The sequence below is a fragment of the Ranitomeya imitator genome, chromosome 10 (assembly GCF_032444005.1).
Source record: "Ranitomeya imitator isolate aRanImi1 chromosome 10, aRanImi1.pri, whole genome shotgun sequence".
Taxonomy (NCBI): domain Eukaryota; kingdom Metazoa; phylum Chordata; class Amphibia; order Anura; family Dendrobatidae; genus Ranitomeya; species Ranitomeya imitator.
Genome location: NC_091291.1, coordinates 63,403,305 through 63,418,792, shown reverse-complemented (window position 1 = coordinate 63,418,792; position 15,488 = coordinate 63,403,305). Strand labels below are relative to the sequence as shown.

The window sequence follows — 15,488 nt, the reverse complement described above, 5'->3', positions numbered from 1 at the left end:
ATTAGTTACCAGAAAGGCTGCCTGCTTTGTACTGGCTATTGGGCACGCTGTAGCGAGGCGATATAACTACTCACACTCAGGTTGGAACAATAATTATCAATGCCACCGTCGCTACAATGACTCCCAAAAGCATAGAAGAAGGTATGCTGCCACCATCTTCGATTTAACGGGTCTGAAGCTAACCCAAAACAGTAGCATAATTCCCTTCAGAAGACTTAGGGTAGGTTTTAGAACAGGAGAACAAAACTAGTAATTTAGATATTTTACTACGAAAGACAAGGCAGTGTTTATAAAAAGGTATATAAAGATGTTACAATATGAGACAATTGAAAATATGTACAAGGTAATTATAACATAACAGGATTAAATGAGAAAAAGTAACACTCACATGTTCTCAGATCATTGCAGGCAAACCATGCTGGCAGGCAGTGCCCAGATGTCCCAGTGCATAGTACAGCTCCTCAGGCAAAAAACTCAGACTGAAGGCTGGGTAAAGTGGAGTCACTTAAAAACTGCAGCCTCATGACATCGCTAAAAGAGTTGGTTTACCCAGACCCTCCTATCTTTTCAGCTGTACAGTTTTCTCCAACAATTCTTATAATTCTTGTATTTTTGTTCCCAAACATGTCAGAATCATAACACACACAACAGTCAGCTTATTTTAAAATTGGCTGTCTAATGGAACCAAATTTGGGCTAGTTGGGACACACAGTTCCGGGGAAATCCATACTTTGTCCCTGCTGGAATTAGAAGCTCCTGCTTACAGTGGCTGACAGATCCGCCGATGGAGAATCGCAAAATGGACATATTATTTTCCTAGCCTAAGTCGTTGGCTCAATATCTCACTATAACAAAACAAAGAACCACATTGTCTTGGGAGGGATATCAGACCAGTTCTAGCTGGCACAACTGTCCACTGCAGCTAAAGCGGTCGCTAAAATTCTTCTGGGAGGGGCATGAGGGGTTTGGGATCTACACATACACATCTCCGCAAACAGGAAACACACAGAGGGGGGGGGGTTAGCCCACAGTATGGTGCTAACAGGCAAAGCTACAAAATCATATTACATTTTGTACATTATCGTGACAGGCACTATGACATGCAGTGAATGCAAGGGCTAAATTTAGTGTCAGATCATTCGTTTTCATTGTTTTTACTAAAATCCACAAATTGATTTTGAATACTTTAGTTATGAGTAAGGCATTTTGGTATAAATTTCAGTTTGTGTTTGATGATGACAAATCACTTCAAAGTTACGTTTGATTTCATAACTGTGTTCTGAAATGATGACAGAATAAAACTTGATTATTCTGAACAGTCAGCATGTTAATTTTAATGAAATATGACGAATTTGAGCCTGAGGTCATATAGACCCCATGGTACCAAAGCAATGATATTTTTTCATGGTTCCACAGCAGGGTTAGCACACCATTTCACTTCCTTTATAACACTTACCTCAACATTTCTGTTCTGCGAATTGCATCTTGGAGTTCCATAAGTTTCTCCTTATACTGATTTCTTTCCATTAGTACACGTGCCATCTCAGCTCTAGTGAATCGTTTTCTCTGGGCAGCAGGTATATCCACCTTGAAGGATGGAAAAATAAAATCGTTGTGAAAATTATTGTCAAGACATACATATCCCTAGAAAAATAATATATATTTATCAATTTATACACAATATCTATCTATACAATATCTAGCCGTTTGTGTTTATTTATACACACAATACATACCTACTGCTCGAAAAAAAAAAAAAACCAACACGGAAATACCACATCCTAGATATCACTGAATGAAATATTCCAGTTGAAAATCTTTATTCATTACATAGTGGAATGCGTTGAGAACAATAAAACATAAAAAATATCAAGTTAAATAAAAAAATCCTATGGAGGTCTTGATTTGGAATTCTACTCAAAATCAAAGTAGAAAAACTAATTACAGGCCGATCCAACTTCAGTGGAAATGCCTTAAGACAAAGAAATGATGCTCAGTAGTGTGTGTGGCCTCCATGTGCCTGTAGGACCTCCATACAATGCCTAGGCATGGTCCTGATGAGGCAGAAGATGCTTTCCTGAGGGATCTCAGCTCATACCTGGATTAAAGCATCAATCAACTCCTGGACAGTCTGTGGTGCAACATGACGCTGGTGGATGAAGCAAAACATGATGTCCCAGATGTGCTCAATTGGATTCAGGTATGGGGAACAGTTGTGCCAGTCCATAGCATTAATGCCTTCATCACACAGGAATAGCTGATACATTTTAGCCACATGAGGCCTAGCTTTGTCATGCATCAGAAGGAACCCAGGACCCACTGCCCCTACGTATGATCCAACAATGAGTCTCAGACTCCATTTGGTACCGTGATGAGATCCTAAGTACCTCTGGCTAGCACATGGAAGGCTGTACATCCCTCCTAAGATATGCCTCCCCACACCATTACTAACCCACTGCCAAACCGGTCATGCTGGAGGATGTTGCAGGCAGCAGAACATTCTCCACGGAGTCTCCATACTCTTTCAAGTCTGTCAGTGTAAACCTGCTCTCATCCGTGAAGATCACAGAATACAAATGTTGAAATTGACAATCTTTGTGTTCTCTGGCAAATGCCCTGCACAGTGTTGGGCTGTAAGCACACCACCGACTTGTGGATGTCGGACCCAAATACCACACTCATGAAGTCGGTTTCTGATATTTTGAGCAGACACACATGAATGTTAGTCGTCTGTTGGAGGTCAATTTTCAGGGTTCTGGCACTGTTCCTCCTTGTGCAAAGGAGGAGATAGTGGTCCTGCTGCTGGGTTGTTGCCCTCCAATGCTCCCTCCACGTCTCCCGGTGAATTGGCCTGTTTCCTGGTATCTGCTCCATACTCTGGACACTGTGCTTACAAACACAGCTACCCTTCTCGCCACAGCTTGCACTGATGTGCCATCCAGGATGAGCTGCCCTATCTGAGCAACTTATGTGGGTTGCTGCTGTAACTCTAGGGGTGGGAGCAATGACAAAATGCAAAAGTGACCAAAACAACAGTCGAGAAGAATAAGAACAGAAAAATGGTCTGTGGTCACCATCTGCAGAACCACTCCTTTATTGAGGTTACCTTGCTGATTGCGTATAATTTCTACCTGTTATGTCTGTTCCATTTGCACAACAGCAGAAGAAATTGATCTGGACAAGATAGATTTTTCTTAATTACTATTTCAAACTGACAGAACCTTTTCTGCTAAAACATAGCACAGGGCACTTGTGAAAGTAAAATGGTTTGGGGGTGTGTGGCCTTGACAGCTAGCACGACAGATGTGTTCTCGTGTGGCACCTGCTCCTGGGCTAATATTACATCCTTAATTTACCAATTTAAGCAGCCCAAGTGGCCTAAAAGTACCCTCCCGGCAAAGGGATTTCCCCCAACCCTGGAGTTGTGCTGGTAGAAGAGAGGGACCGGAGGATTCGATGGTGGTAGGAGATCCCATGGACCGGACCTGCAGACGTCATTAACTGCGCAGAGTCGGAGATGCAGGAGAGGCCGAGGATTGCCATCTCCATCGCGGGCAGTGGAAGGCTCAGACTGCCTAGACATCCGGGGACGGTGGGAGAGTGGTGAGAACGTGTGAGGTGAGGTGTTTCCCCAGCGTAGGGTCTCGGTGTAGCGCGGTCGTAGCGCTCCAAGTGTTCTCTCCATCCCTTTCCCTCCCCTCCCCTCTTGGTCCACATCATACCTCCCAACCGTCCCGGATCCAGCGGGACTGTCCCAATTTGGACAGTCAGCCCCGCGATCCCGGGCGGGACATTAGTTGTCCCGCAGTGGTTGGGAGGTGTGCTGCAATATCAGGCAGTCAGCCTCATACCTGCACCCGCAGAGCAGCTTGAGCACGGCACACCACATATTGGCTGCTCCGTGCGCACAGGACCTGTGAGGAGGTCACAGGAGGCGAGGAGCAGGGGTCACATGATCGGGACCTCTGTGGATTGCAGGACTCGGCTGTGCTGGTTGCCATCTTGCCATGGTGCTGCTGGATGAGGTAAGTAAGCTGCCTTGTGTGTGGGGTAGGAAATGTTTACAGTGTGGATGTAGCAGAGCCATGTGTGTACGAGGTGTATGGAGCAGAGCCGTGTGTGTATGAGGTGTATGGAGCGGAGCTGAATGTGTAAGAGGTGTATAGAGCAGAGCTGAATGTGTACGAGGTGTACGGAGCGGAGCCGTGTGTGTATGAGGTGTATGGAGCTGAACTAAATGTGTATGAGGTGTATGGAGCGGAGCTGAATGTGTACGAGGTGTATGGAGCGGAGCTGAATGTGTACGAGGTGTATGGAGCGGAGCTGAATGTGTACGAGGTGTACGGAGCGGAGACGTGTGTGTATGAGGTGTATGGAGTGGAGCTGAATGTGAACGAAGTGTACGGAGCGGAGCTGAATGTGTATGAAGTGTATGGAGCGGAGCTGAATGTGTTCGAAGTGTATGGAGCGGAGCTGAATGTGTACGAAGGGAATGGAGTGGAGCTGAATGTGTATGAGGTGTATGGAACGGAGCTGAATGTGTACGAGGTGTACGGAGCGGAGCTGAATGTGTACAAGGTGTACGAAGCGGAGCCATGTGTGTATGAGGTGTATGTAGCGGAGCTGAATGTGTACGAGTTGTATGGAGTGGAGCTGAATGTGTACGGATCGGAGCCGTGTGCAAAGTGTACGGAGTGCAGCCGCGTGTGTAGGAGTAGCTATGTGTGGCCATTGTATGGTACGAAGTATCATGTGCGGCCAATATACAGTATGGAGCATCATGTGTGGTCATTATACAGTATGGAGTATCATGTGCAGGCATTATACAGTATGGAGCATCATGTGCAGTCACTACACAGTATGGAACATCATGTGCAGTCATTATACAGTATGGGGCATCATGTGTGGCCATTATACAGTATGGAGCATCATGTGCGGTCATTATACAGTATGGAGCGTCATGTGCGGCCAATATACAGTATGGAGCCTCATGTGTGGTCATTATACAGTATGGAGCCTCATGTGTGGTCATTATACAGTATTGAGCATCATGTGTGGCCATTATACAGTATTGATAATCATATGTGGCTATTATACAGTATGGAGCACTGTGTGGCCATATTTATTTGTTTATAATTATTCTTTATGAAACAGTGTGATCATCAGTGCTAAATGGGTGTGGTTGGGACGTGGATATGGGTGTGAGTAGTTATGAAAGGGTGTGGTCAGAGGCGTGGCCTAAAATTTGCCGCGGCACATGTTGCGCACCGCAAATGTTATACATCTTTCCCATCTTCAAAAGTTGGGAGGTATGGTCCACATACCTGCACCGATTATGTCTGAGTCTTGGCGGGTGCTCCCCGGCTACTGATTGATCTTCACAGGGGGTTGGGGGGGGGGGGGGGGGGAGTGTGGAGGCAGGGAGTGCGGCAGCATCCGGGGAACAGTCTGCATCATATGCTGCAGTGAGTGGCTTGGGGCCGGAAGGGAAGCACTCCGTTGGCCATCTTTATGAAAACGACCGCAGCTCTTAACTCTTTAAATCCTATGATCTCAATGATTGTGGCATACTGCTGCCACCTAGTGCCGATTCTGGAAATTGTGCCTGTTGCACATTTTTTGCAACCAAATTAAATAAAGAAATTACTCTGTAACCCCTTTTTTCTCTGTTGACTTCCGAACCACTACTAACAACTTTTGAAAGCATACTGATTAATCAGCCACAGGACTTATCCTTTTATTATACATATATCTCTGGGTAGGCATCATGAGCCCTTTCAAGTCGCAATTTGCAGCTGATAAGCTAAAGACCTATGTCAGGGGCAATTGTTATGGCTGGCAATCAGGCAACACAGCGTGCAGTAATCAGCGCACATACAGAGATCTAGCAATAACCAAAAACAATAGGACGAGCTCTGAGACGTGGAATCTCTGTAGACTGCAGTACCTGATCTATCCTCACACAACTATAAGCAGCAGTGGATTGCGCCTATCACTACCTATGCAACTCGACACTGCCTGAGGAGCTGACTAGCCTGAAGATAGAAATACAAGCCTGACTTACCTCAGAGAAATACCCCAAAGGAATAGGCAGCCCCCCACATATAATGACTGTTAGCAAGATGAAAAGACAAACGTAGGAATGAAATAGATTCAGCAAAGTGAGGCCCGATATTCTAGACAGAGCGAGGATAGCAAAGAGAACTATGCAGTCTACAAAAAACCCTAAAACGAAAACCACGCAAAGGGGCAAAAAGACCCACCGTGCCGAACTAACAGCACGGCGGTGCACTCCTTTGCTTCTCAGAGCTTCCAGCAAAAGTTAATAGCAAGCTGGACAGAAAAAACAGAAAACAAACTAGAAGCACTTATCTAGCAGAGCAGCAGGCCCAAGGAAAGATGCAGTAGCTCAGATCCAACACTGGAACATTGACAAGGAGCAAGGAAGACAGACTCAGGTGGAGCTAAATAGCAAGGCAGCCAACGAGCTCACCAAAACACCTGAGGGAGGAAGCCCAGAGACTGCAATACCACTTGTGACCACAGAAGTGAATTCAGCCACAGAATTCACAACAGGCAATAATCTAATGACCAAGCAGCAATCCTCAAATAAAACAACCCAGGTAGAGACATCAATGTCTCAGGAATCAGAGGATATGGACAGAGAGCTCACTTTGAAACAGGTGTCCGCACAACTGCTGGTTGCTATCCAGGACAGTGCAGCCTCCCTAAGGCTAGGGTCAATTGCATTAGCAGCAGCCCGTTCAGCACATATGCTAACGGGCTGCTGCTAGCGCAAGTGCCTGCGCTACATCACGCTAACGCAGATGCAGCCAGCGTCTCGGGTCCATCACTCCAATGACGGCACATCGCTAGCGCACGCCCAATGTGGGCGTGCACTAGCGATCCGTTCGCCATTACTAGCAATGGCGGCGTTAACGGACTACGCTACACTGCGTTATGCAGCGGTGTAACGTAGTCCGTTAAACGGACACCCGAAACGCAATGTGACCCCAGCCTAACAGGGAAAATTGAGGAGATTGAAACTGACCTGGGACTCCTCCACAATGATATGTCAAATTTAAGAGTGAAAGTCTGACAAGCGGAGGATAGAATTTCGAATCTGGAGGACAAACAGCGCCTTTGCCTGAGCGTATCAGAGTGTTAGAACAAAAATTAGAGTCATGCGTACAAAAAAAGGATGATCTAGAAAATAGGCTGAGGCGCAATAACATCCGTATCATCGGATTGCCAGAGAGAGCTGAAGGAAATAACCTGAGTTGACTTCGTGGAACGATGGATTCTTACTTTATTTCCGGAAACTACCTTCTCTAATACATATGCTGTGGAGAGACAAGCAGATAAGAGGAGCTTAGATCCTCCACTGTATTATCCTGGTGATAAGGTGTGGTTAGCTTCCAAGTTTGATCGCTTAAAGATTCCCTCACATAAGTTGAGTCCCCGCTATATTGGTCCCTTTGAGGTTTTGGGCTGCATTAATGATGTTTCTTACAAGTTGAGGTTACCCTCCTCACTCCGTATTCCCAATTCTTTCCACGTTTCCATCCTGAAGCCAGTTGTCCTTAACCAGTTCCATGCCTCTACTGCTTATTCACCTCAGCCTGTCTCTGCTAATGGTGTTTTTGAAGTTAAGGACATCCTTGCTATGAAGAAATTAAGGAGGGAGGACCTTTTTTCTGGTGGATTGGAGGGGTTTTGGTCCTGAGGAGAGATCTTGGGAGTCTCGGGAGAATATTCAGGCTCCTCGAATACTGGCTAGATTTCTTTCCGGTCTTAGGAGGGGGGGATGTAAGGAGGGGGGTACTGTTATGTCACCGCTGCCACAACCGCTTGTCTCGCCGCCTCCGCCGCTGTCCCAGGTGCCTCCTCATACTTACCATTCTACGGCATCCCAGCACGCTTCTGTTCTTTCTCCTGCTTCCGCTCCTCTGCTCGGTCGTCCATCTTCTGTTCTCCCTCGGGTGCACACGCGCACTAGGTCGCACTGCGCACACGCACACAGCGCTCTCTGATTCAGCAGCTCCTTCCGCTCCTCTCTATGCCTCTGGAGGACCCTGACACGGAAGGTACACTGCCACTCTACATATCAGGTTGCCTCTTCCTTTTGGCGGTGCCCGATTATCATTTGTTTCTTGCAAGTGACTCTGGCCCCTGTGTTCCTCTGCATTCTGTCTGCAGCTAGCCCTCCGTTCCCGTTCTCCTTAGCTAGTCTGCTCCTGACTGACCATTGTCCTTCTCTGTGTTTCCTTTCAGCTCCGGTCTGCCTGTGTTTCCGTCTCGTCAGTGTACCTGCGTATTTGCGTTGCCTTCCTGCTGGTATCTTCACCTCGTCTGTTTTCCTGTGTCTCCGCCTTGTCTGCCGGTTTGTTTCCCATCTTCCCTTGGACTTCCGTCTCTTTACTATAACAGGCTGTGTCTCAAACTCCTTACCTGTTTTCCAGCTTCTCTGCCTTGCCGTTCTTCCCACCTTGTCTCTCCTGTCTCCCGCTGTTATTCCCGTGTTCTATTTCCTTGAATACCAGCTACCATTGCAGTAGTCTCCCCTGGGCCTGCCCCCAACGCTCCCTGTATAGGGGGTGGTCCACCTGATCCCCTCGCCCTGGGGAGGTTCGCTGCTGCTGTCCAGTGGGTTCACCTTTTGTAGTTTTCCCAAGCTCTAACTGCATAACACTTTGTAGCTCACACATCCAAAAAACATCAGCGATCCACCTTCGTGATTTACAGTAGAAATGGTGTTCCTTTCATCATAGGCCTTGTTGACATCTCTTCAAATGTAATGTTTATGATTGTGGCCAAAAAGTTAAATTCTGGTCTCATCACTCCAAATTACCTTGTTCCTGAAGTTTTGAGGCTTGTCTCTGTGCTGTTTTGTGTATTGTAGGTGAGATATTTTGTAGCATTTGTGCAGTAATGGCTTTCTTCTGTCGACTCAACCATACAGCCCATTTAACTTCAAGTGCCTCCTTATTGTGCATCTTGAAACAGCCACACTGTTAGTTTTCAGAGAGTCCTGTATTTCAGCTGATTTTATTTGTGAGTTTTTCTTTGCATCCCAAAAATTTTTCAGACAGTCGTGGATGACATTTGTTTTGGTCTACCTGACTGGTTTTGTTTTTACAGAACCCCTGATTTTCCATTTGTTAATCACAGTTGAACGCTACTGACTGCCATTATCAATTCCTTGGAAATCTTTTTGTATCCCTTTCCTGTTTTATACAGTTCAACTACAATTTCCCGTAGATCCGTTGACAATTCTTTTGCTTTCCCCATGACTCACAATCCAGAAACATCAGTGGCTGGATGAAAGATGCAAGAGTCTGTCTGGATCCCAAAAACTCACTCAGCATTTATGCACACACACTGATTACAAGCAAACAGGTCACAGGTGAGGATGTTACCTTTAGTAGCCATTCAAACCCATTTGTGTCAACTTCTGTGCATGCTATCAGGCCAAAATCACCAGGGTATGTGAACTTTTGATCAGGGTCATTTGGATGTTTTGGGTTGTCATTATGATTTAAAAAGAGAAAACACAGTAACTTGACAATAAATGGCTTCACCCAACCACTAACCATAAGTGGAGAAAAAGTTTTGGTGTCAATTTCTGACATGCAAAAACAAAACCCCCCAAAATTAGTGACCAAAATAGCCACCTTTCTTTATGATGATACTCAGCAGCCTTCCATCTATAGATTCTGTCATTTGCTTGATCTGCTTACGATCAACAATGCGTGCAGCAGCCACCACAGCCTCCCAGACCCTGTTCCGAGAGGTGTACTGTTTTCCCTCCCTGTAGATCTCACATTTTATGAGGGACCACAGGTTCTCTATGGGATTCAGATCAGGTGAACAAGGGGGCCATGTCATTATTTTTTCTTCCTTGATACCGTTACTGGCCAGCCACGCTGTGGAGTAGTTGGAGGGATGTGATGGAGCATTGTCCTGCATGAAAATAATGTTTTTCTTGAATGATACCGTCTTCTTCCTGTACCACTGCTAGAAGAAGTTGTCTTCCAGAATCTGGCAGTAGGTCTTACCCCACCTCCACCTTGCTGGCATCTGAGTCGGAGTGGAGCTCTCTGCCCTTTACTGATCCAGCATCTGGCCCATCAAGAGTCACTCTCATTTCATCAGTCCATAAAACCTTTGAAAAGTCAGTCTTAAGATATTTCTTGGCTCAGTCTTGACGTTTTATCTTATGTTTCTTGTTCAAAGGTGGTCGTTTTTCAGCCTTCCTTACTTTGGCCATGTCCCTGAGTATTGCACACCTTGTACTTTTTGTTACTCCAGTAACATTGCAGCTCTAAAATATGGCAAAACTGGTGGCAAATAGCATCTTGGCAGCTTCACGCTTGATTTTCCTCAATTCATGGGCAGTTATTTTGCGCCTTTTTTGCCCAACACACTTCTTTGCGACCCTGTTGGCTATTTGCCATTAAACGCTTGATTGTTCGGTGATCACGCTTCAAAAAGTTTGGCAATTTCAAGACTGCTGCATCCCTCTGCAAGACATGTCACAATTTTGTACTTTTCAGAGCCCGTCAAATCTCTCTCCTGACCCATTTTGCCAAAGGAAAGGAAGTTGCCTAATAATTAAGCACACCTTATATAGGGTTTTGATGTCATTAGACAACACCCCTCCTCATTACAGAGATGCACATCACCTGATTTACCTAATTGGTAGTTGGCTCTCAAGCCTAAACAGCTTGGAGTAGGACAACATGTATAAAAAGTATCATGTGATCAAAATACAACTTGCCTAATAATTCTGCACACAGTGTGTGTATATATATATATATATATATATATATATATATATATATATATATATATATATATATATATATATATATATATATATATATATATATATATATATATATATATTTTTTTTTTTTTTTTTTTTACTGGAATTTTCAGATCACTATTCAATCTGCTTTGGAGGAGAACAAAGAAATAAAAGTAAAAAAAAAGCACATGGGTTTAACAAAGGCTGAAAAAAACAAAAAAAGATAAAACCAAAAACTGCAATAACATCCACCACCTAAGATGACATTAAGCCTTAAAAACCCGGATATTATTCAGATCTGATTTTAAGCTTTCTTTTTTTTTCTTCCCCTTCTTCCAAAAGAACTTTTTTTTTTTAATATTTGGACAAGTAGTAGTTTTGAATGACACCATTCATTTTATCATAAAGTGTACTGAAAAATAACAGAAAAAATCCACATGGAGTGAAATGAAATCTTGCAATAGTTTTTTGTTTTTTTTTATGTCGTTCATAGTGTGGAAAATATGTCCTGCAGATATTGCAGTGATTTGCATTTTGTATCGCAGCTAAGGAAAAAGCAACTATTTAAAGGGAACCTGTCACCCCTTTTTTTAGATTGAGATATAAATACTGTTAAATAGGGCCTGTGCTGTGCGTTACTATAGTGTACAGGTCCTTCTCAAAAAATTAGCATATAGTGTTAAATTTCATTATTTACCATAATGTAATGATTACAATTAAACTTTCATATATTATAGATTCATTATGCACCAACTGAAATTTGTCAGGTCTTTTATTGTTTTAATACTGATGATTTTGGCATACAACTCCTGATAACCCAAAAAACCTGTCTCAATAAATTAGCATATTTCACCCATCCAATCAAATAAAACCAACAAATAATAATGTTCAGTTATGCACTCAATACTTGGTCGGGAATCCTTTGGCAGAAATGACTGCTTCAATGCGGCGTGGCATGGAGGCAATCAGCCTGTGACACTGCTGAGATGTTGTGGAGGCCCAGGATGCTTCAATAGCGGCCTTAAGCTCATCCAGAGTGTTGGGTCTTGCGTCTCTCAACTTTCTCTTCACAATATCCCACAGATTCTCTATGGGGTTCAGGTCAGGAGAGTTGGCAGGCCAATTGAGCACAGTAATACCATGGTCAGTAAACCATTTACCAGTGGTTTTGGCACTGTGAGCAGGTGCCAGGTCGTGCTGAAAAATGAAATCTTCATCTCCATAAAGCATTTCAGCCGATGGAAGCATGAAGTGCTCCAAAATCTCCTGATAGCTAGCTGCATTGACCCTGCCCTTGATGAAACACAGTGGACCAACACCAGCAGCTGACATGGCACCCCACACCATCACTGACTGTGGGTACTTGACACTGGACTTCAGGCATTTTGGCATTTCCTTCTCCCCAGTCTTCCTCCAGACTCTGGCACCTTGATTTCCGAATGACATGCAAAATTTGCTTTCATCAGAAAAAAGTACTTGGGACCACTTAGCAACAGTCCAGTGCTGCTTCTCTGTAGCCCAGGTCAGGCGCCTCTGCCGCTGTTTATGGTTCAAAAGTGGCTTTACCTGGGGAATGCGGCACCTGTAGCCCATTTCCTGCACACACCTGTGCACGGTGGCTCTGGATGTTTCCACACCAGACTCAGTCCACTGCTTCCTCAGGTTCCCCAAGGTCTGGAATCGGTCCTTCTCCACAATCTTCCTCAGGGTCCGGTCTCCTCTTCTCGTTGTACAGCGTTTTCTGCCACATTGTTTCCTTCCAACAGACTTACCATTGAGGTGCCTTGATACAGCACTCTGGGAACAGCCTATTTGTTGAGAAATTTCTTTCTGGGTCTAAAGGTACCTTCACACATAATGATATTGTTAACGATATCGTTGCTATTTGTGACGTAGCAACGATATCGTTAATGAAATCGTTATGTGTGACAGCGACCAACGATCAGGCCCCTGCTGGGAGATCGTTGGTCGCTGAATAAAGTCCAGAACTTTATTTCGTCGCTGGACTCCCTGGAGACATCGCTGGATCGGCGTGTGTGACACCGATCCAGCGATGTCTTCACTGGTAACCAGGGTAAACATCGGGTAACTAAGCGCAGGGCCGCGCTTAGTAACCCGATGTTTACCCTGGTTACCATGCTAAAAGTAAAAAAAAACAAACAGTACATACTTACCTACAGCAGTCTGTCCTCCAGCGCTGCGCTCTGCACTCCTCCTGTACTGGCTGTGAGCCGGAAAGCAGAGCGGTGACGTCACCGCTCTGCTTTCCGGCTCCCAGACAGTACAGGAGGAGAGCAGAGAAGCAGAGCGCAGCGCTGGAGGACAGACAGCTGTAGGTAAGTATGTACTGTTTGTTTTTTTTTTACTTTTAGCATGGTAACCAGGGTAAACATTGGGTTACTAAGCGCGGCCCTGCGCTTAGTTACCCGATGTTTACCCTGGTTACCGGCATCGTTGGTCGCTGGAGAGCGGTCTGTGTGACAGCTCTCCAGCGACCAAACAGCGACGCTGCAGCGATTCGGATCGTTGTCGGTATCGCTGCAGCGTCGCTAAATGTGAAGGGGCCTTTACCCTCTTGCTTGAGGGTGTCAATGATGGCCTTCTTGACATCTGTCAGGTCGCTAGTCTTACCCATGATGGGGGTTTTGAGTAATGCACCAGGCAGGGAGTTTATAAAAGCCTCAGGTATCTTTTGCATGTGTTTAGAGTTAATTAGTTGATTCAGAAGATTAGGGTAATAGGTCGTTTAGAGAACCTTTTCTTGATATGCTAATTTATTGAGACAGTTTTTTTGGGTTATCAGGAGTTGTATGCCAAAATCATCAGTATTAAAACAATAAAAGACCTGACAAATTTCAGTTGGTGGATAATGAATCTATAATATATGAAAGTTTAATTGTAATCATTACATTATGGTAAATAATGAAATTTAACACTATATGCTAATTTTTGAGAAGGACCTGTATGTAGTGCACCCTGATTCCCCACCTATGCTGAGAAATACATTACCAAAGTCGCCGTTTTCGCCTGTCAATCAGGCTGGTCAGGTCGGGTGGGCGTGGTGACATCGCTCTTTTCTTCCCCAGCTTTCCGTTGGTGGCGTAGTGGTGTGCGCATGTCCAAGTTCCGAATTCCCTGCGCGCACATGAAGAAACAGCGCGCGATCTGCGCTGTTATCCCTTTCATCGGTGGGGGCGGCCATCTTCCTGGGGCCGAGCGTGCGCAGATGGAGTGCTCTGCTGCACGGGGCTTCAGGAAAATGGCCGCGGGATGCCGCGCGTGCGCAGAAGAGATCGCGGCGGCCATTTTCCCAAAGCCAAGTTTGCATCTCGGCTTTGGGAAAATGGCCGCCACGATCTCTTCTGCGCACGCGCGGCATCCCGCGGCCATTTTCCTGAAGCCCCGTGCAGCAGAGCACTCCATCTGCGCACGCGCGGCCCCAGGAAGATGGCCGCCCCCACCGATGAAAGGGATAACAGCGCAGATCGCGCGCTGTTTCTTCATGTGCGCGCAGGGAATTCGGAACTTGGGCATGCGCACACCACTACGCCACCAACGGAAAGCTGGGGAAGAAAAGAGCGATGTCACCACGCCCACCCGACCTGACCAGCCTGATTCACAGGCGAAAACGGCGACTTTGGTAATGTATTTCTCAGCATAGGTGGGGAATCAGGGTACACTACATACACTATAGTAACGCACAGCGCAGGTCCTATTTAACAGTATTTATATCTCAATCTAAAAAAACGGGGTGACAGGTTCCCTTTAAATCATCTGATACAGCAACTATGAAAGAGTTTGTGAGTGGAATTTGTTCCTAGTGTGATTTGGCTGAAAAGGAATCTGTCAGCAGGATTGTGCTGAGTAACCTACAGACAGTGTCAGGTTGGCACCGTTACATTGATTAAAAATATACCTTGGTTGATGAAATCCGTCTTGCGGTTGTTTAAACTTTATTTTCAGTTTTCAGTTAATGAAATTCTCATGCTTCAGAGAGGCCTGGGGTCTTTATGTGGTGCTGATCCTTATGGCTTATGACAGGTCACTGATCCCTCAGTGACCTGCCCCTATTTTACATACTGTAAATGTTATGGTTATGCTATGGTTTGAAAAAAACAAACAAACAAAAAAAAAAACAGCTTACAATTATCATGCCGGCGGTGCTTGCGCTGAAGCACGATCATATCTACAATATCCATAATTTTATTTTATTTAGTGATATAAATTGCTTGTGAAAAAAAATTTCTCAAAATGGCGCTGGCTGCGCCTGCGCAGCAGCATAATTCGGAACACGATAGATGCTACTGTGCAGGCACTACCAACAGCACCAACTTGGCAGAGACAATTTTTTTTTTCCTCTAGCAAAATAGTGCCGGCGGTGGCGCATGTGCAGTAGCATCTATTGCATTTCGAATCAGGCTACTGCACAGGCCCGGCCAACACCATTTTAAGGAAGAATTTTTTTTTTCTCAAGCAATTTATATCACTAAATAAAATAAAAATATGGATATTATATATGTGATCATGCTACAGCACAGGCGCTGCCGGCATGATGAATAAGTTTGGGGTGTTTTTTAAATCATAAGATATACAGTATGTAACATAAGGGGCAGGGCACTGAGGGATCAGTAACCTATCATAAGCCATCAGTATGAATAGCTAAGCAGAGCACCACAAG

The 15,488-nt window shown here is 45.0% G+C and overlaps 1 protein-coding gene across 3 annotated transcripts in view; it reads right to left on the bottom strand.

Moving 5' to 3' along the window:
• Positions 1-15,488, bottom strand: part of LOC138651327 (C-Jun-amino-terminal kinase-interacting protein 4-like) — an 834,119-nt gene that overhangs the window by 382,712 nt on the left and 435,919 nt on the right. For all 3 annotated transcript variants that reach the window (XM_069741428.1, XM_069741429.1, XM_069741430.1), the window contains one exon: positions 1,457-1,587. In XM_069741428.1, the coding sequence (XP_069597529.1) occupies positions 1,457-1,587 (131 nt within the window). The remainder of the gene's footprint in view (positions 1-1,456; positions 1,588-15,488) is intronic.